We start from the raw sequence: 22,820 nt of genomic DNA, 5'->3' as shown, positions 1-22,820 counted from the left end.
AGGTTGCTGATCCCTGCATTAGACCCTCATTTTCTGTATTTAACATTACAACTGAACTCTACAGGTCATTGCTCTAGAGTCTAGGCCTTCCTATAGTTGCTGTGGCTACAGCACAATCATCTACTCAACAAATTCTACCCAGACAGTGGACTTGGGAATCTGAGGCCAATGTTGACAGCACAGAATAACAAATTTGAAGGATAAATACATTCTGAAATCTGGTTTTCAAATCTATGGTAGCTAATCCTGTATTCTGTTGGAATGTCCACATCATATCCTATGTGCTTGGCGTGTACTGCAAGTTAATATCCATCCCTATTAGGGTTACCTGTTACAAATATGCAAAGAAGAAACCCATTGACTTTGCAGGGGTTACTTTCTAAGTTACTTTCTAATGATGTGTATGTTCATCAGTCTACAAATGGCTACCTTAGATCTTGTTAAACATAGCCTACATACTGCTTAGCAGTAGACTAAAAAGCATTCCATGTTGATTCAGAAAGCTACTCATGTCGGCCAATCTAGAATAGCCTAAGAAGGGATCATTAGCCAGACCTTCTGGAGAAGACTTGCCTCAACACATAGCCTGTTGCTATGAAGGAAGGTAATAAGTTTAGAAGGGCCCTTCACAAAAGCGTACAGGTACTCTTATGGACCTTTGTTGTTTAAATCCACTTAATGTGTTCCTGTCATGGTTATCATCTGAGCAGAAATTCTAGACAGTGGTTCTTCATTAAGGAACCAAGGGAAGAAGGGGACAAGTTTTAAAAGCTTCCTTTTGAAATACTCTAATTTATTTTAATTTCTACTAGTTAGAATTTAGACCCTGAGTCTGCTGCTGAAGTCACTGGGGTCTCTCTCAAGCACAGGCGTCTGCCTCAACAGAGCCCACATTGCAACTCTCACAATTTAATCATAAGTCTTTGTGATATTTGGTGTTTTTCTTTAAGCCCTTGCTGATGGAATCAAGCGGTTACATGAGTATCTCAGCTTGCATTATTTTTTTTTAAAGTTTCTATCCCTCTTGGTTGCTGAGAAAAGCATTGAAAATTATAACCAGAATGCACCATAAAGGTATGTAAACCGGAAAGCAAATAAAAAGAATCTCATGACTTTTGGGAGCAGGGGGCCTGTGTTATGATTTTTTTGAACACCTAAGGTTGGCAATACTGCAGATCTGATTGCAGGATATGGGCCTTACTATACATATGTTCTATGCTTGCTGGGTTCTTCATCAAACCATTGGCAAGTGCATGATTAAACATGTATCATCCTGTAAGAAGTTTGACAGGTTTATATAGTTCTCCAGGGAGAAGCAGAAATTGTGCCAATGCTTACAACCACAAAACTCAGTTTTACTTTTAAACTAGGCCAAAATTTAACTCAAGTCTGTAGGGGTAAAAAGTTAGTCTACATATGGTGCAAGTAACCCATGCTCTCAGTTATGAGATTGCTGCTGTTGGTAGGTACTCTTCAACCTGCAGAGGTAAGGTTTAATTAACCCAAATAGTAGGATGGATAGATTTAAATATGCAACTTATAAATCGGTCAGTGGTAAATAAAAATAAATATATTTGTTCCTTTATTGTGAACGTATTCTTTTCTAACTGCAGTAGCTTTTCTTCTGAACAAATGCCTATGATTTAGAGTACCAGGAATCTCTGTTGTTCCTTTTTAAAAAAGTCAGTTCTGCTTAAGGATGTGTGCCACACCTGAACTATAAGACTTCAGTAATAGATCAACTGTGAAAATTCTTTCTAAAAGGAAGAGACTTGTACATCTGTTAACCATAGCTAAGAAAGCTTTATGGCATTTGTGAAGGTTATTTTATTCTTCGTATTGCTTGTGTTCATTTGCAGGGGTCATCATAATCATTTCATAGAATAAATGGGCTTGGCAGTTATCTAAAATTAAAACATGTTATTACATTCTTGGAATGTGAGGTAGGATTCTCTAAGAGTAAAAAAAAAAAAAAATTGTGCTTTAGGGGGGAAAATTGTGTATGGCTTCAAAGAAAGCAGTTTGCAGCAGTTTAAGTTCCAATCCCGGCAATTGGAGGTTAATACCCAAAGGGAACAGCGCAGCCAAATTAGAATGGTAGAAAATGAATTTAAGGAAAAAATTTATGTCCATGTCTTATATTTATTGTTGATCAAAAAATACAAAGGGTTTTTTAAGAATGAGTTCATTGAGGGAGAGCAGGAAATCCACATTCTGATTAAATGAGAATACAAAATGGCTAAAGAAATTGTTTCTGTTTTTGGGAAGTATGATTTGTAGTCTCTAAACTTTTTTAATTCCCATCATTCATATATTTTGATCATATGTACATCTCCACATTTTAGTCAACTTTGATAACAATTAAAAAAAATGTTGAATCTGGCTTATGCAGAATGGCATTGGGCTGTAGGGCACAGAGGCGGTTCTGTAGGCAAGCAGTGCAGTGAGAAACTATGCTCTTCACATGCCCAATGACAGACTGATTTTCTTCTTGTGTTTCTCTGTGTGAGTTTTCTGCATATGTTTGGTTTTCAGCCTCTCCCCCCCACCCCTGCCCTTTTGTTGCTAAATTGGTAACAGATTGCATGGCTTTATTGTACTGTTTTTGTTTGAATTCAAGACACAGAGCCAAGCCTACTTGCTTTACTCATGCAAATCAGTATGTTGGAGTCAGTGGGATTAGTCATATTAAGAAAGCAAGCAGAATCTGGCAATTTTGTAATTTCTACCAAGTTTAAAGAGGTCTATCTATGTGTACAGTAACTTTTTTACATTTATCACACTTCACGTTAAATATTTTAATAATAAACAAGGAATGAATTGTTCTTACCTTTATCCTCCTTCCTCTTGTTACAGTTGTTGTGTTACAGTGTTTACCCCACACATGCAGTGAAAGAGTTAATAGGGGCCCGAGAGGCCAGTTTACCGCTTTGGTGCACCTGGAGGGTGGGCCAGACCAATTGGAGATAAAGCCCAGCCAGTGGGGTAGCTGGGATTTTTTTTTCCCATAGAGCACTGGGGGAGAGAAACTGGAGTGGAGAGTTCCTTCTCCGTGGGAAGCAGCATGAAAGAAGGCTGAGAAGGAGAGAAGAGCAGACAGGCTTCTCCATAGGTCACTGCTGTGAGGAGCTGTAGCCTTCCTGAAGCCCTTGGTAGAGACAGAGACAAAGAAACGTGTGGTTAGACAATGGAGGCATGCCTGTGACAAGGTGGCTGCCCTCTGAGCCTAGCCAGGCTGAAGGTTTGGTTTTTATATACGTTTCTGATGGACTTTGGTAAAAAGCTCTGTGGCCCCAGAGGGGGCAGGACTTTGCAAAGTGGTATGGCTGGGGGCCCAGGGCGCTCTTACAGTCAGAGTTGGCTAAAGGACAATGGGGGAAATTGAGGAAAAGGTGCTGCAATGCCACATCCAGCCAGGAGGCAGCATGTTGGGGTGGCAACTTTGCTATACTTGTAATTTAGATTGTAAGCACTTTGGGGGCAGGAACTGTGTCTTTCTATATGTTTATATGAAAAATCAACCCCGATCTTGCTTGGGTGATAACTCAATGCAAATAATAATAGTAATTAATTAATTAATGCAAACATTTAGGTTCTCAAAGAACTTTCTTATTCACAGTGAGGTCCACAGATCCAGGACATTGGGTATGCTGCTGTATGCAGCCTTGGAGGCAGACCAAACCTGTTAATCCAAGACAGGAGAGTTGTGCCTCCGCCTCTGAGAAACCACCAGAGTTTTCATCTGCAGGGGACGGGGGTAGGGAAGCCTTTAGAAGCCCATCCATTCCCTCAGAAACTCAGTAGGTGCCGGCAGGACCTTACTCCCTGCTGCAGAGCAAATGTAAAGAAGGGGCAGGGGGAGACAGGCTTAAAATCTCCTGGCTGTCAGGGTCTGCCTTTATCAGCAGAGAGGATTCCCTTTCTTCTCAGATGCTGGGACACTCTGTGCACCCTGGTCACCCTTGCAGTGTGTAGCATGGCAGAACAGCTGAGAGGAAAAACCAGATGTGTCTCTTGCATCTCCTCTCTTAAGTGCCTGTGTGGAGTTCTGTGCCTGATGAGAGAGGCTTCGGTCCCCATAGAAATGCTCAGGCAGAGGCAGAAGGAGAGCTCATAGGAAGTAATGGCAGCACTTTGGCAGCAAAATCCCCTGGACCTGACACAGGTGACAGCATCAGCGCCAGGATCAGCAAGTGCTGGCTCTCCTTCCCAACCTCTCCTTGTGGAAAAGGAGGAGTCAGCTTGCAGAGAACCATCCTAGACCTCCTACGCTCCAAATGGAAGCAACTGAATTTGTCCCTCCTCTTCAGCAGAAACAAGGCATTACTCCATATTGTTCCTAGTTAAAAAAAAAAAAAAAAAAAAAAGGAAGGCTACAGAGTACTTCTGGAGATCAAGTATCTCAGCAGATCCATAAAAAAAAATAATCAAAATTCAAGATGAAGACCTTAAAATCCACATCAGCAGAGGGGACTGTGTGACAACAATAGATGTGACGGATGCCTATATCCATATCCCAATTTGGCAGTCTCACAGATGCTTCTTAAGCTTTGCTCTCAGAGCACAACATTACCAATAGAGGTCCTTTCCCTTGGTTTAGCAACAACACTGAAGGTGTTTATGAAAGTTCTGGTAGTGTTAATATCAACTCTTGGACAGGAAGGGGTCTATGTCTACATCTTCCAAGGTGACTTTGACCTCCTTATACAAGCCTCATCCGGAGTCATTATTAGACTGTACCACTGCAGCAATAAGGATGCTGCAGAGCCACGATTTTGTGAAACAATCAGTTAACAGCCTCAGCATACTCCCAATTTCTGAGTGGGAACAGTCATTGTCCCATGCAAAGTTCTTCTTGCAAGAAAGACAGGAGAAGCAGAGAAGTCTTACCAAAACAGTCAGCTTCTCAAGGGGAGTATCCATTCTGGGATAAGTAGTCTCCCATATGGTTATTCGTAGTGCGCCAGCACTCCTATGAGGCTACTATATACTTTCCTCTTATCGCTCTCTCAGCGATGGACCCTCAATGAAGATATCTCACCCAAGGAGATTTCTTGAGTCATTCAGGTGAGATCAAGGACTGTCCAAACAAGAAAACAAGCACAGCATAAACTGATGAAAGCTTAGGGCATCCAGTATGGTCTCAGGGCTCTGCTCCTATAACTGGATTTACCTCATGTGCTGATCATGACAGACAGTATCTCAGCTATATCATACATCTACAGTCATTCCAAGAAAAGCTTGCCTTCTGGTGATTTGGGCAAAGGAGACTTTGCAGTCAATTTGCTACCCTTGCATCTGAGGCAAAATGTAATGTGATGGCCAACTTGCTCGGCAGACAAAAGTTAGATCATCCAGAATGGGAATAACACCCAGAGGTGTTTCAACTCCTGGTAAAGAAATTTAGTCTCTCAGCAATAGATCTGTTGGCCTCTCTGAATCAGAAGGTTTCAGTATTATTCTCTTGCCAGAGGGATCGCAGAGCCAAGGGATCGCAGAGGTCAGGAGTGTGGAAATTGGCCCATACGGCCTAGCACAGATGAACCAGTGTGCACTCAGTACACTTGCACAGGGCCCCCATCTCCTGGGAGCCCCCAACCACTGGATGGAACAACCCAGGACCAGGAAGGAAAAGTTGTTATAGTGGATTCCACCTGTGTGCTGGGGTGAGAGTCATTGGGCAGTAGCAGGGAACCAGGCAGATTTGCTCTCCCAACATTCCTCCAGCCCTCCTGCCACACTGGGCCTGGGAGTGTGAGGGTGCACATGGCCCAACAATTCTTTAATCTGGGACTGCAAATTGCTACCTGCTGAGATAATGTAACAAAATTATACACTGTAAAGGGGAGAGACTTGTCTTTCTATGTTTTTCTGTGATACCTCGCACCATGAGGCCCCAGTCCTATTCAGAACTGTCTGTCGTGCAGTAGAATCTTTACTATGATAACTTTGCATGTATACAGTATAACATCTAAAGCTGCACGGGTCCTTTTTGTTCTATACCTAGGTTTCATGTCATTCTAATTTTAAAAAAAATGTGATTTTGTAATCGTAAACTTCTTGCTTAGTACGAGGTTTATTACTTTTTGGTATGTGCTTGGTACAGTCAACGCACAGCTAAAGAGCTTTGTATTTTTCCACTTTGTTTAGCCACTTTTAATCAGTATAACATTTAGAAAATATTTGTCTGCAGAAACATCGCTCTTTCAGTTAGTGCAAGGTTGTGAGATATTTATGGAACAAATTATTGGCATGTCCTTAAAATATAAACTTTATGATTCATGTTTTGGCAGGTGATTGACTTTGTGTTCTCATGTGAAATATAGTATTGTAAAATTGTTAAACTAAAAATCTGTTTCCAGAAAAGTGTGTTTATTTTATATACGTATGCAAACTGTTATCAGAGTTTTTCAAAAAGAATGTTTGCTATGTTCCCATATTAAAAGGAGATAAACAGTTTCAAACATTCTCTGTTTGAAATCAGAATTTGTCTTTTCATAACTCCTGTCCATGTTAGACTTTTGAGCCTGGCTCGACCTACTTCAAACCTCACTACTCTTTAAGCAGTGGGTATCCTCTAAACTAAAGACTGCCTTATGTGCTGAGCATTATGCACACAGTATATTGACACCAAAGGAACTATATGTATGCATAAAGCAAGAAGTCTCTGAACACTGAGGCCTAAAGATCTGATCCTTCAAAGCATCGAGATTTTAGGAAGCTCCATAATGGCTTCCGTATTTTAACTTAAATGTCCGACTGCCTTGCAGGCCATTCTGTAAAGGAGGTAACGATGCACAATGGAAATCATTGATGAAAAGAATTTCTGAAAAACATGAATTACATATAAATCCTTGAGTCTGGGTGTAGTGTGTTTTTCTGCTTTACTGTAACACAGATTAATACAAGTAAAATATTAAACTTTAATTGAATTACTATTTCAGTCATAAATACTATAAGAGTGTAGTATGTTTGAAATCCTCAGAGCTCTACCTAAGGTTGCAGCTGCAACAGCAATTACAATTTATCCATTCCAAGAAAACTCTGGCTGTGCCCTTGAAACCTTTACATTCTGGACAGAATCCAAAAAAAAAAAAAAAATCACATCACTCACTCGCTTTAGATGTTTCTTTTCCACTCCTGTGTGAGTTCTAAAATGGTAGCAGACGCCATTTTAAAGAAACACAGAAGAATTTCTCTAATGCAAGTGGTTCTGAAGTGAGCCGAAGCCATGCACACTTTTTAGAGTGTAAACAAAATCCAGTAACTTCAACTTCTCAGTTTGGCAAAATAATTAAAGCTGAGACCCTGTGCAGTAGCTGACGGGTCTCATCCTTGTTAGCAACATGCAGTGCCAAAGTAAAGATGATCATTGAACACCAAATAAAGTAGAAATGAACATAAATTGGGTCTTAGGAAAACCTTGCTTTTCAGAAACAAGTGCACGTTTTGGAAGGAAAAATTAAGTAAAACAACAATAAGTTCACAGGGAAACCAAAACACTTGAATTGTCTGTTTTGCTTTTAATCAATTGGTCTTTTGATAGAACCCTGTGCACAGATAGGCCATTCTTTGTTAATTTGTATGTGTATTTACACTCCCGCTACCTGTTGCCTCAGGGTACATGTATACCAATAGAAAGACATTTATAAGAAATGCAATAAACTGTAGAAGATACAGTAGTTGTTGAGATCCCTTTTGTCAGGATGCCATGGAAGTGCAAACTCTATTAAACTCTGTCCTTATTGACACTTATTTAAATCTGAGGTCTAACTCTGCTAATTATACTTTCCAAAAAGTGGGAAATCTTGCAAACTAGTTCATTCTATTTACATTTGTATACCATTCCTGCACTGTAGCATTTGCATGTCCCTTCCCTCTTTTCTTTGGACCAGGTGGTCTACCTAGATGCCAGCTTCATGCCAGCATCAGTAGTTCTAATTTGTTTTTAACAGGGCTGTTTATCTCTCAGATATTTTGTTTTGTTTTAAATGTCTGTCTGTTTTATTCATTCTAAGGGTTAGTAAAGTACGGTAAATACGTATTAAGAAAATATTGCTCCAATAATACTAATTTTATTATGTCCTTGGGATGCTTAATAAAAGACAATTGGGGTCTGTTCTCTGGATTCCATTTGACCTCTTGGATATACAGACTTTAAGCATCTCAGCATCAAGAATCTGTCTGGCTCTTATGCAACAAATTTACAGAGAGTATACTCATTTAATTTTATTTTTGCCTCATGTATAAAAGCATTTGGCTGCTTTAGAATCTAAAGTGCTTAAGTTGTACATACTTCAAATTAGAAAACCTAAATAATGTTTTGTCTATTTGAACTGTAAAACTATTTTACATATCTTTAAAACTGTTTACATTTTTCTGTATTTCCTTATTGTTCAATAAGTTCTGATATAATATACTGGTGTGAGAGAAGTAAATGTTTAGTTTACCCCGACCAATAACAATTTAATATATGATCATTGGATTCCAATCAGTGCTTTCTGCCATTAGCCTTGTACAGCGAGAAAACAACTATTTGGTATTTATATATCCAAAGCTGACCTCTGGGTCTTAGTTAAGATTCCCTGCAAATGACTCACAAGGTATGTGGGTGAAGGGGAAGAAGTATGATTTAACGAGCAAAATTTAAGAGAAACTTTGACAGACTCTTAAGTGCAATTTTGCACAGAAGGTGTTTAAGGACTTTATATGCTCAGACAGCAGCTTGAGTATTCTAGCAAAGCCCAAGTTAGCTGTTGTCGTGTTGTTTTCATTGTGGAGAGATGCACAGTCCTCCCATAAATTAAATTGAAGACATATATTCCCATTATAAGTTTGTTTTTATATACCTGTGCTGAGTTCATTATTATATAAAAGGGTTAGAAGCATAAGTAGGACTTGCTTGATACATTTACCCCTGAGCAATGACTCATAATGCAAAGAGACTTTTAAAAGCAGATAAAAAAGAATGCAAAGATGATGAGGGCTATTACATAGACACAGTAAGTAGATTATGTGACAATGAAGCATATATTTCACCTAAACCATCACACTATTAAAATAGATTGCACTTTGAAACTACCAGATACTGTATGTAGTTTTAAATTAGTTGTAAACTATATTCATCAGGCCTCTGAAGAAGAGGTGGATCCAGAAGGCAGGGGGGTGGTGATAGGTATGTGCTGATTTGATTCTGAGAGAGCATGCGTTTATCTGGGATGGGTTTCTGTATTCAGAGGTGTGAAGTTTCAAAGTTGAAAGCTGAACATGACATTTTCTTTCACACGCTCTGGGTGACAGGTCAATAGCATTTTTAATAACCTTTACTCATAAAGTGATGTTGGCTTCAAAAATAAAATGCAGTTTAGCCATTGGTGATAAAGTACTTCATGTAGGTGAATGATGGGGAATGGTGCCAATCTTGTGTCTTGTAGGTTTCTGAAGTGGTAATATTGGACTTACTTGTTCATAGTTATTGGTTAAGTACAGTAATTTGATGTAACTTTTTAAAATTGTTGCAGTCTGGTCAGGAATACCCTCATGATCCAAAATATATCTTTTTTTTTTTTTACTAGAATAATCCAGCTTTTTGTCTTTGAAAATTTTAAAAACTAAAAATAGATACTTTTTATGTAGAACTGCTGTAGAGCCAGGTAGTCAGTAGAGAGAGCCAAAGTAAAGTAACCGGCTGTCCAAATCATAGGGAGACCACTGACTTTGATGCAAATTGGTATGTTCACCTCCACTGAAAATATTTAAGCTGAGGGTCTCCGTGTTTACTAAATGGAAAATACCAATGGGTACATTCCTCAGCACCTGTGTTGTCTTGTTTGGAGCTGGGATTTGAAAAGAGAGTCTGAAATGTCAGCATAGGTGAAATTTTACCAGCAATAATCTTCAGAGACTCTCAACCACAGTGACCCTGTTATGAGAGACCTCTGTCACATTTAGTTCCCTACGGTGTTTGGTGGGCAAGAGACTGCCTAATGCTCGCCTTTTTACAGCTTCTGGGCCATTAATGAAAGATTGGTGTGTGTGTTAGTAAATCTGGTAAGTAGCCCAGTATTACTTAAAGTAAAAAAATTAGACAGTTAGTGTTGGGAATTATTTAACCCAAAACTGAAATGCCAACTGGTTTGAAATAGTTAATTGTCACCTCTGTTTTTGTTGTGAGGGTAGGATAACCAATGCTTTTTCTTTATAAAAACATAAAAAACAAACAAAAACAAAAACACCCACAGACCTCATTATTCAGACTTTTCCTTCTTACACACAAAGTATCAGAATTAATGTAAATTATTCACTTCAATCAATTTTCTCCTAACAATTATTGTGGCATTCTGACTGATGAGTCTTAGTGATAGAAGCAGGAAGATGATGTATTTAATAATGTTACCAGGGAATATCAAGAAGTTGATGTGTATTTGTGTGTGTATGCATGTGCCCACAAGTACATGTATATGCACATAATATATACATACACATTGCAGTCAAAATTTTCAAACTTGGATTTGTAAAGATAGACTCATAAATGAATCCTGTGCAGTGTATGAGGCAGAGAACCTGGGGTGGGGGGGAATAGTATGTGATCGTGTAGTTAAAGGCTTTATAATAATACCTACACACAGGGCCGGCTCTACAGTTTTCGCTGCCCCAAGCAGCGCACCGAATTGCCGCTGCGGGCAGCGGGGGCAGTCCATGTGCCCTTAGGGCAGCAGGCGCGTTTCCGCAGCGGCGGCAATTTGGCGGCAGCTTCTATGTTTAGCTGAAGCGGCTGTGGACAGCTAAATATAGAAGCTGCCGCCGAATTGCCCCCACCGCAGAAACGCGCCTGCCGCCCTAAAGGCACACGGACTGCCCCCGCTGTCCATGGCGGCAATTCGGCGCGCTGCTTGGGGGCAAAACAACAGGGGCAGCCGCCCCTTGCAGAATGCCGCCCCAAGCACCAGCTTGGAATGCTGGTGCCTGGAGCCAGCCCTGCCTACACACAAGGGGACCAAATTAAGTTTGCACAGGCAACCTTAATTCTGGCACTTACTATCCTTTGAGCATTTAACTTTGAAACCTTGATGATGATGATTTAGTTTTTTGTGTATAATTTCCTAGGTTTTAAAAAGCAAGCAGAAAAAACAAAATTCATCATGTAGCATCACATGACATACACACGAGTCATCAGCAGGGTTCCAACCTTTAGATCAACCACTTAAATCTCTGCCACTTGTGCTAACAGCATAAATGATAGCAGTAGTAGGTTATTATTCTCTCTGTGGACCAGCAATTAGAAGCAGATGGAACACTTTCTTGGTGGGTTTCACAGATATTTGCTGGCAGCAGAGGAATGGTAAGACTCAGGAATCCTGGCTTCCATTCCAAACTCTGGAGGGAAGTGTGCTCTAGTGGGCACGGACTCTTCTGTCCCATCCCCTCCAGTCTGACTCTCTTCCAGTCATGTATCTTCCCCACCCTGGTTCCCTATCCCAGTCCCAGTCTTCTTGCCCTGCTAGCCCCAGTTTCCTGTTCACACTGGATACCAGTCTTAAACCCCTTTTTGGGACTCTTTATCCAATCTCATTCCCAGCATGCTGGCTCCTTGTGAAATCTGTCCCCAGATTCCATATCCTTTCCCCTAGGTTCTTCTTTTGTTCCTGCTGCGTCAGTATCAAGCAGCGTCTTCCTTTAAGCCAGCAGTGGCTCATTGAGAGCACAGACGAGACAAGTTCTCTGCTCTTGGGATCAGGACCCAACATAGCCCACAGTAACGCAGAGTTGCAATTGCCAGGGAAAGCTCTGCTAATCCCCAGTCTGGAGCATGCTCAGTGCAAATGAAATTTTTGGAGAATTGGCTGCTAAAGTCTAAGATGACACCATTTAGCATGTCCAAACTGTAATTTTTTAAAAGACATATGACATGGCCAAATTTAGACAGATTTTTCATGGAAACAGCAAAAGCCACAACCCTGACACAGACTACACGTGCCAAATTTCAAGTCTCTGCTCCAAAGCATGAGAATGCTCAGGCTTCTGAAAGAAATGGAATTTTAATATGGGCCTATTTTTCCCTAGCCTCCTTCTCAAAAATAGCTGAATTGTTTTGTCTGAAATCTTCCAAAAATGTTGAGCCTGACACAGAACCCAGCATGGAAAACTTCACCCCAAACAGGTAGAGTTAGCCAAAAGTTATATCCAACTGAAAAGACAGTCTGATAGGAATAGTTGGGCAACCTTAATAATAGGTGATGTTACCATCCCTGCCTATAATTTATCTATATAATGTGCACATAGTCTTGTCTTTTAATCTACCAAAATGAATAACAGCAGTAATTTTTCAGCCTTTTTTCCATTTATGGGAAAATCTGTACAACTGTGATAACGAGTAAACAGTCTCACTGTAATTTACCAATAAAATGTTACTGATAGTGTGAGACTGCCTTAAACAAATCTTCTTTTTTTAAAAACTTTTACTTATTTTAATTGGCAAGGAAAAATTGAGTTGAGTATTCTAGTGAGATTACATTTTTAATAATGTAATATAACCTGTTTCTGAGATTTTTTCATACTTGATTTGAAAACTATATTTCTACTTAGCCAGGGTATGAAGTAAATAATTTATAATTCTTAAGGTAAAGCAGGAATACGTGAGCAAGCCAGAAAATGCAATCCTGGTGATCTAGTTTTTGTGGATCAGTAATTTACTTCAGTTTAGCACAATTTTTAAATCAAGCTGCCAGAACCAATCCTTTTGTGAAGTATACACGTTTCATGATTTGGACTTAACATGGAATCAGTGAAAGTAGTAGCGCAGTGGAAGCAAGATGAGTGATCTTCCTTAGAGTGATTCAGACTTGAGAGATTTTTGCAAATCTCTGAGCTATTTTCTTTTTCCACTTTGACCCATACTGTCTGCTTCTTAGACCAAAACTGATGGTCCACTGTTACTAACTTTCACTCCAGTTTTCCAGCAGCCAGTTGCTGTTATACTATGCTTGTAATGTAATAGTAAGCACAAACAAGGGTTGCCAGTTTTCATATTAATTGCTAGGTTTTTGTTATAACTTAAAGAATTTATCTATACGTATTTTCCTCTCACTTTTTTCTGGAGTAACTTTAGTAAACTGAAAGGCTGTTAAGATGGCAGCTTGTACTTAGAACCACCATATATGTCTTGTGGGGTGCATTGCTCAGCCTGTTTCGTAGGTTCTAGATGTTTTCCTTAGAGCCACTCCTAGCCTTTAAACTATTAAGCCTCTCATCTCATTTCATCGCACATGTATAACTCATTATCATTAATGACTCTAGTTTCATGTGGCTTTTGAGGGGAGAATATACCCTTTAGAACTGGCAGCTGTCTTCTATAATTCTATCTTTTGAAGAATAGGAGATGTGCTTAGTTTTCACCTTACATAACTTCACATGCTCGTTAGAAAGAGAATGATAGAGGCGCAGACTTGTAGACTAAGTGCATCTTGGAGACAAATGTGTATCGTTAGTGGTCCATCCACATAAGTTGACATTACACAATTTCTTTCATTGTTTTTTAAACAAGCAATAGATAGAATTGAAAACATGACCAATTTTAGAGTGCTAAGTCATGACAAAAATTCAAAGTCTTTATGCACTGGTTGAAGGTTAATTATGTCTTACAATTATTAATTATTTACGATTCTATAAAAATAAAGGTAAGTATTGAATATACCCTATTTGCCTTCACGTTGTCTCAATAGAGATTTTACATTTTTAAAAAACTAATTCAAAATTTTTTTAAAGGGGTGCTCTAGTAGAATTGTAGAGTGTTTTAATGTAATTTGGCCTAAAAGTACTATAACCTCATTGTATCAGGGAGATTTTATAATTAAGACTTGAAGAAACAAGGATGAACTGTTGTATTTAAAAACATTAAGGATTTTTCTCAGTAGCAAAGAATTGAACTGAAGGAAAACTTAACTACTTCAGGGGAGTGAATAACTTAATCTGTCATATCTTGCTTCTAAAGTTTTCATAGTTAATTACAGGTCTGTCAGTTTTATGAGCTTCTGTGTCTCCTATCTCTGTTTTAATATTCTAGCAATGAGGTTATCTCTTGTTTGTATTACTAACTCACTATTTTCTGATGATTTTTCTTCCCAGTCTGCTGGGGGCTCTTTACCAGTGTAACTCACTTGGAGCCAAATGAATGTTAGGTTCTCTTTTCAGATGTAAAAATTTTTATTTTATCCCTTCATGCAAACATGTCCACTCACGGCAGTGGACATTGTGGAGTGAAAATCTGGCTCACAGCGCCAAGAGTATTACTGCACCCTTCTTTGCCAATGTTTGGACTCTGAGCTTGCTTTGAGACGTCTCTGGCAAATCATTAACGAAAAAAAATTGCTGTTAGTTAAATAACTTGATTTCTGAAGAGCTAATTTCTCTCTACTCTACTCTTCTCTTCTCTTTTTTTCCAGCCAGTCTTTCTTTCTGTCTTTGTCTTTCTTTAGCTTTGCCTCTAAAGAGAAGCAAATAACATCTCCCCCTGCCTTCCCCCCGCCCCTTGTTGTCACTTATAGAATCATAGACTTTAAGGTCAGAAGGGACCATTAAGAACATGATTATTGTTTAGTTTATGTAAGGTATCTCAACCCTACATATGAAGTGTATGTGTTAAATTATATATAAATTAATTGAAGTTTTCCCCTGCAAATGGAGTTCTGAACTAGGACCCTGAAATCCTAAAATAATAATTACAGGGTTTGTGAACATCATAACTGTACAGTTTGGAACACTTTCTTGCCTTTTTGCATGTGCCTTTCTGACACCTCAATTTTTTCTTCACTGAATTAGAAGCGAGTCAGAATTAACTGATTTTCTGAAGATCTAATAGATGGTTAAAAATATAATTATGCAATGAAAGGATAGGCTGTGAAATCTAATTTTTTTGCTCAGGTAGTAGGTGTTTCCTTCTTATGCTGCTTTACAGTAAGAGATTATGGGTAAAGATTTATATTAATTACACTACTAGTTTGTTAAATATTTACTAAAAATTGCATTTTGTTGCCTGAAATTCTTTGGTTTTCATTCATTGTGATCCATATTTGTGTGGCAAACAAAATACAATTTCACACAACCATGGAAAGGTAGCGTCTGGTAGTTCTTCATGCAGTCAGTAAATATTGTCTTTATCTGATGTAGCCTCACCTGTAATAGATGCCAGAAACCCAGATTAGACCGTAGAGTGCTGGCTATTGTTGTATGAATCAGTTTATTTTTTAGTTTTGTAAGTCATATTATCTGCTTTCTGTCTCATACTACATTTTTATATGGTATTCATAGAGCAAATGAGCCTTATTAAAAATTAAAGATGATGGAGCTGTTACTGTAGAATGTGCTTGACATAGTCTTAGCATTCTCTATGAAAATTGATGAATGCTTCTGTGAAAAGAGTTATTGCCATGAATTTACAAAGTTTTAGGGAAGGAGAAGCAAGGCATCAGGTAACTCGATAATCTTTCGGTACTCAAATCTAGTTTAGGTAATTTGGTAACCCCTATTATAGTAATATCTGAACACTACCCAATCTTCTGTGAATTTATCCTTGCGACACCTAGCATGAAGTAGCGAAATACCATTATTATCCTCATTTTATACATACTGGCATGTCCACACTGGGGAAAAAGATGTATTTTTATCACTATTAGTTCCCACCTTGTAAAATGACACCTTTTTCTCTAGTTAAGTCAAGATCTAAATGACTTTACCAGGATAACAAAGGGACTTTGTGGTGGAGCTGGGAATTGAACCCGTTTCCCATGTCCCAGGTTAGTGCCTTACCCACTGGACTTACTCTCTGAAATCTCTGTGGAAATCAAACCTGTAATGCTTTTCTTCTCTCTACCAGCCTGCACAACATAGGGAATTTTTTTAATCAACTTATTTGATGCCAGCAGTGTGCTTGGCACAGTTATATTTACCCAATGCCAGCTCCCTGCCACAAGGAGTTGACAATCTGAATCAAACTGGTAATGTTTCTTGTGTTGTGAACAAAAAAATCCTCAGACAAGTGAATGTTGGAAATGGTGAAACTATACCATTATACACAGACATCAAATTATCTAAATAAACAGCAAGCAGTGCCATCAGAATCTGGTATCTACTTCTCATGAACTTGCTTGAAGGAGCTCTAAAATCACTACATAACTGTCAGAATTGGAGAAGTGAAGATAGTTTGAGATATTCAAAGAAGGGTATCCAAAAAAAAAAGTCTGGTCATACATATGATTGCTGTAGGAGACTGTTAAACTTGGAGACACTCACTCACTCAGTGTCGCAAAGTCCAGCACCGAACATCTAGGAGTTGCCTAGCGAGTGTGAGAGAGAATTGCAGGAAGAGAGGGCATAGTCTCATGGTCAAGACAGCTAAATGCCATCATGGAAAACTGGCGTTTTCTTCATAGAGCTCTTATGTGATGCTGGTCAAGTCACTCAAACCAAATTTTTCATAGGTGATCACTCGTTGTGAATTCTTCCTAATTGTATGAGTGCCCAGCTTGAGACACTATGGTCTCTTTTGTGGAAGTGCTGAGCACTCACAGCTGCAACTGAAGAAAATGAGAAGTGTACTTGAATATATAAAATACTATATAATATTAAAGTACTCTGAAAAAGTAGGTCTTAGGTATCTCATATTTGATGCCCAAAGTTAATGCATACTTTTTTATGTTAATCTTGTTGTGCCTCAGCTCACCATCCATAAAATGCTGACAATAATACCCATTTATTTCATGGGGGTGTTTTGAATATCAGTTCATGTTTGTGAATCACTCAGGTTTGGTAGTGGTGAGTTCCATAGAAAAGCTCAAGAGACCATTCTGTGTTCTTAATAGTGTTTGAGTAGTGTGAAATAAATAAGAACTAAGGCCATACATTGAATAATGAAACTAAAACAAAATGGAATAGTTGCTTATTAATTGAACACCATCCATTCTGTTCACTTAATGAGGCAGGGTCTTATGGAAAAAGTGTGTGATCATGTAATTATCATAATGCATATGCGCAAGTAGACTGAATTAAGGTTGCACAATCAGTCTTAATTCAGGCACTTCCTAATTTTAGAGTGCTTTGCCTTTGCAACTGTAATCTTTTTACCATCATTTATGTAATTTCCTACATTTCTAAAAAAGCAAACTGAAAACACAGAAATTCCATCATGTGACATCACAATGACACGCATGGTCATCAGCAGGATTAGTTACACTGCGCAGATATCTTTTAGTTGAGCTAATGGAGTACATGGTAGCAGTTACGTTGTCACCCTCTGTGGATTAACACTGGTGGGAGTGAAACATGCTTTGTTAGTGGCTTTTGCAGATCTATGCTGACAGGACTTGAGATACTTAGGTTCCATTCCAAGCTCCAGAGGGACGTGTGCTCTAGTGGACGCGAACTCTTCTTCCCATTCTCCCCAAGCTTGACCCCTTCTGCCCCATCCCCTTCAACCTGTCCCTTTCCCAGTCTCATACCAGCCCCATTCTCCTCATGTAAACAGTCCCAGTGTCCACTCCTGAGGCTTCTTGTCCTAGTCTCCCTTGCCCAGCCAGTCCCAGTTTCCCTTCTTTTAGCTCCTCGTCCAGTCTGTATCTCCTGTCACTTCCATCCCCCCTGGCTCCCAGTCAGTCTTCTTGCCCAACAGAGTCAATGCCTCTCCTCCAACTCCCAGACAGTGTCTCTTCTCCTCCCTCTAGTCCCCTCCTACTCCTTTCCCTCTTCTCTGGTCCAGACTTTGTCTCCTCTGCACTGGACTCAGATGGCTGCATTGTCTGGGTGCTAGCAGGGCACACTGAGTGCACAAGAGGGACAGTCTCCATGCCCTTGGTTCCACTGGTTGTGCAATGTAGTGCAGCTCTGTGCACTGCAGTGGTCAAAAAGGCTAACAGAATGTTAGGCACTATTAGAAAAGGGACAGAAAATATGATGCCAGTATATAAAGGGGAAAACAGGTGGCTATCTCCAACACCCTGGTTCTGTATGCTCCTGAAGCGCTGGTACTAGCCAGTGTTGGATACAAGATCCTGGAGTAGATGGATCATTAGTCTGACCCAGTATGGCTGTTCTTGTGTTATCCTGTCTGCCGGGAACATGACAATAATGAGGACAGTGTGGAAAGGGAGTGCATTTTAATGGGTTAACAGGTACTAGGATAATCACATGGGAATCGTTTCTTCAAAGAACAGTAAGAAAAGTAATTGCGACCAAGGAATTCAAAGAGGTTGTGAATATAAAGCTCATTGGTCAGCAAGTGCAAAAGCTAATGAGCTTAAGTTTTCTGGAACTGAGAGCAAATCATTTTACACTTAATCTTACAACCATTCAGGGAGTATATGTAGCATTTTAATGTGGCAGTAGGAGTTTAGTGCATTGTTGGGCCCTGTTTGTGTTATGGCAGGAAAAAGCAACTTTCATGTAATAGGAGTTTGCTTACATGAGCAAACAAGTAGGCATGGGAGCTTTGATCTTGCCTATGCTTGAAGACAGTGGCTCCTTTGATCTGGGAGGTACAGTGAGAGAATGCAAAAGAAGCATTCTCTATCCAGGTCCAAAGATAGACAGGTAATAGCAGTGAGTACACTGTCAAAATGGTAGCCAAAATTGTCTTCTTTAAATGTTGCTCCCTCTTCCCCCCAGGAAAAGGTTAGTCTGGAGAGAAAGAATGATTCCACTAGGCAGTAAAGGCCTTTGTTCACTTCCCAGCTGTGCCACAGACTTTCTGTGAGAGCTTAGACAAGTCACTTGATCCAGTTAGGTGCAGAATAAGACTAATAATACTTAACTAACCTACGCAGGCATTGAGGGTAAATTTTGGAGGCTCACTCTGATAGTGGGATCATATAATTTCATAGTATGGTCACAGACTACCCTGTTGTATTTTCTCTATTACATTGGATAATGTCTAAGACCTTTCAGTTCATTCACTTCTCCAAACCCTAGCTGCCTTGGCCGTCACTGGCATAATTTGAGGTGATGGGGGAACTGCAGCTCCGTCTGTGTATCCAAGCCATTACCTAATTGTGGTTCTCCCTCTACATAAGATCAGAATTGAGGTTCTCTTTCTGTGGCATCTATTACTAATTGCCCTAGCTAACATTTCCAAGACCCAATTCAAGTAATCTTAGATGAAAGAAAGAATTAGAAATAGAGAGAAAATAACCATAATGAAATAAGCCCGTGTTGCTGAACACTATGGAAAAGGTTTGGTAGGTTGACTCTAAACTTTTTAAATAAAAGAAAGAGTATAAGATGCCTGAAAATCTCATATGACATAACGGTTTTATTTGTCCGGCACACAATTTGGAATTTTTTATCCCATTTCAGTGCTCAGGTCTCAGAGGTCAATCATTCTAAGTGGATTTGCTGTTTTGTACATCCTGATTTGGCGATTTAAGTTCAAGCGTTAAGTTTCAGTTAGTGTTGGTGAGACTATTATCCACCATATTCTCTGTGGAAAGGAAAGCGTAGGTCCTCTATTTAGTGAGAAGGAGAGCTAATAATAGATGGCATCAGGTGTCTAATGCATATTTTGCTTCATTCTTCACTAAAAGGGTTAATGATGACCAGATATTTACACAATTAACGCTAACAAAGGAGAATGAATGCAGCCTAAAATAGGGAGATAACTGATTTAAAAGAATACTTGGATAAGTTAGATGTAATCGGAAATTAGTCTAGGGTTCTTGAGGAGCTAGCTGAACCAATCTCGGAACCATTAGCAATTATCTTTGACACTTCATGGAGGATGGGTAAGTTCCCAGAGAACTGGAGAAAGACAAACAGTAGTACCTGTCTTTAAAAAGAGGAATAAAGAGAACCTGGGGAATTATATACCAGTAAGCCTAAAGGATACTAGTAATAGCTAAGGCTATGTTTTAGTCACAGGTATTTTTAATAAAAGTCATGGACAGGTCACAGGAAGTAAACAAAAATTCACAGCCCGTGACCTGTCCGTGACTTGTACTATGTACCCCTGACTAAATCTTGGGGAAGGATGTGGCCTGGGAGCACCATGGGTGTTCGGGGGGAGGGCCAAGACTCCCGCTGGTGCTGGGAGGGGCATTGGCAGGGCTGGCAGGCTCCCTACCTGGCTCCGCACCTCCCTGGAAGTGGCGACATCCCTGTCCCTTAGCTCCTAGGTGGAGGTGTGTCCAGGCAGCTCTGCACACTGCCTCCTCCCCAGGGGCCAGCTCTGCAGCTGCCATTGGTCGGGAACCGCAGCCAATTGGAGCTGTGGGGGCAGTGCCTGCAGATGGAGGCAGCGCAGGCCACGCCTCCCCCTAGGAGCTGAGGAATGTTGCTGCTTCCGGGAGTCCATCCCTCCTCCTACCCCACTGCCCCCCCCCCCCGAGGTAAGCGCCACCTTGACTCCAGAGAGATTACTGATGAACCCAGGAAGCTGAGTAGCAAATACCACTTCCTCAGCCACCCAGGAACCTGCATGGGGCATATCAAAAGTTTCTTCGGGAGGAGACGCTTTTCCCTGGGGCAGCTTGGGGTCTGGGGAGGGGAGGTGCGGCATGGCTGCGGTCAGCCTGTGGCTCCTCCAGCCAAGGGTGGGGGTGCTCGGTGCTCCTCTGGGGGGTGGGAGGAGCTCATGGCTGCAGCCACAAGGAGGTGGTGGGGGTCTTGTGGCTCTGGCTGCATGCGGGTGGCGGGGCTCTGGCAACGGAGGGGGGGGGAGAAGAACAGGCAGAGTCAGGGGCTAGCCTCTCCGAAAGAGGGCTCTACTCGCTGTCGTCTATGCTCTCCATCCTAAATACAAAGGCAAGAAAACATCAGACTGTGATAGGAGGAGGCTGAGAGCCTCTGTCATAGGCTTATTTGTGTATCGGACAGTCTTCAGCCACTATGATGATTTAAAGTACTCCAGAAAATCATTGTAGAAGCAAATGGTGAAAACACCTCACTCAAGCACCATGTGCGAAGAGGGGCAAAGTAGATATTGTCTTAGAAAAAGTGGAGTGTTGAGGTTAGAAAGTGCCAAGTGGCCACGTAGTAATCACAGTTTTAGAAAGGTTTGAATGTTTCTGTGGATGACAGTAGAGACAGACGCTGATAATAGCAGTGGTTCTTTCAGGAACTTGCCTGAATATTGAATTTCCTGGTCCTATCTGTTGATCTTATTGTTAGAAAAATATTTACCATTAGTGAGGAAACAGCCAAATATCAAAATGAATTTGAAAACTAACTCCATTCCACGTACATTTTCCTGAATGGATAGTTGTACTAAATAGTTGACCTGTTGTTGAAGCTGAAGATTTTCTCCACATTAGGAAATGAAGAGGAATCTTTTTGAGCATGAGGGACTTGGTACTAAAAATGACTATCTCAATGAGAAACATTAAATACCCCAAGGAAAAATATTTCTCATTTTCCGAGGTGTTGGGGGGAGGAGAGAGGAAAGAATCTTAGACTAACTTTAGAAATTACCTTCCATACTTGATTTCTGTCGGTTATTTGAGCAGTGGTTTGTAGGTGATTCTGCAAGGAGGGAAAGGGATACAATTTATAAACGATCCTTAAAAATGTGCAAAATTAGCAAATTAATGTGTTAATTATTTATGGGATGATTTAAAACTATACATTGTGTATGATTCATGATTTCTTCATGCTGATATTTTGATTCAAACAAAGAGAGACTGCCTGTGCAGTGAACAAAAGTGAACTACAATAAAAGCAATCTCCTGGGTTAGGGTATTATCCTTCTCCCATTTCAAGTCAATGGCATAGCTCCCATTGACTTCAAAGGTTTTGGATCCAAGCCCTTAAAGAAACTTCTCCTTTGTATACAGTTTGCCAAAACGATCACTTTAAGTTGTCTGTGTTTCAGACAGAAGTTATGGTCTGGGGTTTGAAGGATGGGCAGGGGGTTAGGTGTAAGAAAATCAATAAATAATCATTAGAAAACCAAAACAGACCTTGAATAAAAAATTTAAATCTCTATTTTCCCCATTAGTTATTTATGTGAAAAGTTCTATTGGTTCCAAAACACTAATCAAAGATACCTGTAATTTTTGAGTCCTGCTACTAAACATGTTTGCTTTCCTGTCTTTTGAGTTCAGTTATTATTTGGTGTCATCAAGATGCGTTGAGCTTTATTGTTGTTTTGCTTAATACTTTTCAAATCCATTTTTAAAAAAAATTATGATACACAGATTTAGCCTTTAACTGATCTGATTTCATTTTTCTCTGACAAGAACTTGGACTTGTTTATATTAATCATTTGATAAACAAGCATGTGGATTTACCTCCACATGGGATTTTTGCTTGTTTTTATTACTCTGTTTTGAGGCACACTAAGTTATTCAATAAAGAATCCTACTTTCTTATTCTACATTGCAATCTTTCGTTTAGATGTTCTAAGTAGTTCTGCATTTTGCTGCTCGTTGTTGTTTGTCTCAGAATCTGTTTCTGACGAGTTTGTACTCTTTCTGCTCATGGATTTTAATTTTTCTCAGCCAAATTTCCACATGTTCACTAGCTACAACTCTTTAGATATTGACATTAATCCTGTAAAAGAGAAATGTTGTCAAACTCTTAATGTAAGCTTGTCATGGTTCTGCTAAATTTCTTTCCTTATTATTTTTGCATATAGCCCATAGGATAATAATTATTAAACTATCTCTTGCTGATAACACTGACACAAACAGCTGTTGTGTTTGGACAGGAGACAGCCTGTCAGCAAAGCTTTCTGAATATAATTTTGCGCAAAAAAACCCAACAACAAACCACATTAACTATAGTTTAATTCTCTACAAGAATGTTAGGTAAAGCGGGAGGTTAGAAGTGGAGACATTTGT

At 39.8% G+C, this 22,820-nt stretch overlaps 1 protein-coding gene across 5 annotated transcripts in view; it reads left to right on the top strand.

The window, feature by feature from the left end:
- The window catches only part of NR3C1 (nuclear receptor subfamily 3 group C member 1), a 148,667-nt gene that overhangs the window by 68,827 nt on the left and 57,020 nt on the right, over nucleotides 1-22,820 (top strand). Inside the window, exon 1 of one of the 5 annotated variants that reach the window (XM_039484196.1) lies at nucleotides 19,168-19,223. The exons of the other annotated variants lie outside the window; for them this stretch is intronic. Coding sequence (XP_039340130.1) covers nucleotides 19,210-19,223 — 14 coding nt within the window. The 5' untranslated portion in view covers nucleotides 19,168-19,209. Of the gene's footprint in view, nucleotides 1-19,167; nucleotides 19,224-22,820 lie in introns of those variants that run through there. 5 annotated transcript variants of the gene reach the window in all.

This window comes from Mauremys reevesii, linkage group 8 (genome assembly GCF_016161935.1).
Source record: "Mauremys reevesii isolate NIE-2019 linkage group 8, ASM1616193v1, whole genome shotgun sequence".
Classification (NCBI taxonomy): Eukaryota; Metazoa; Chordata; order Testudines; family Geoemydidae; genus Mauremys; species Mauremys reevesii.
The sequence above is the reverse complement of the archived record's forward strand: the minus strand, read 5'-3'. Positions and strand labels throughout refer to the sequence as shown.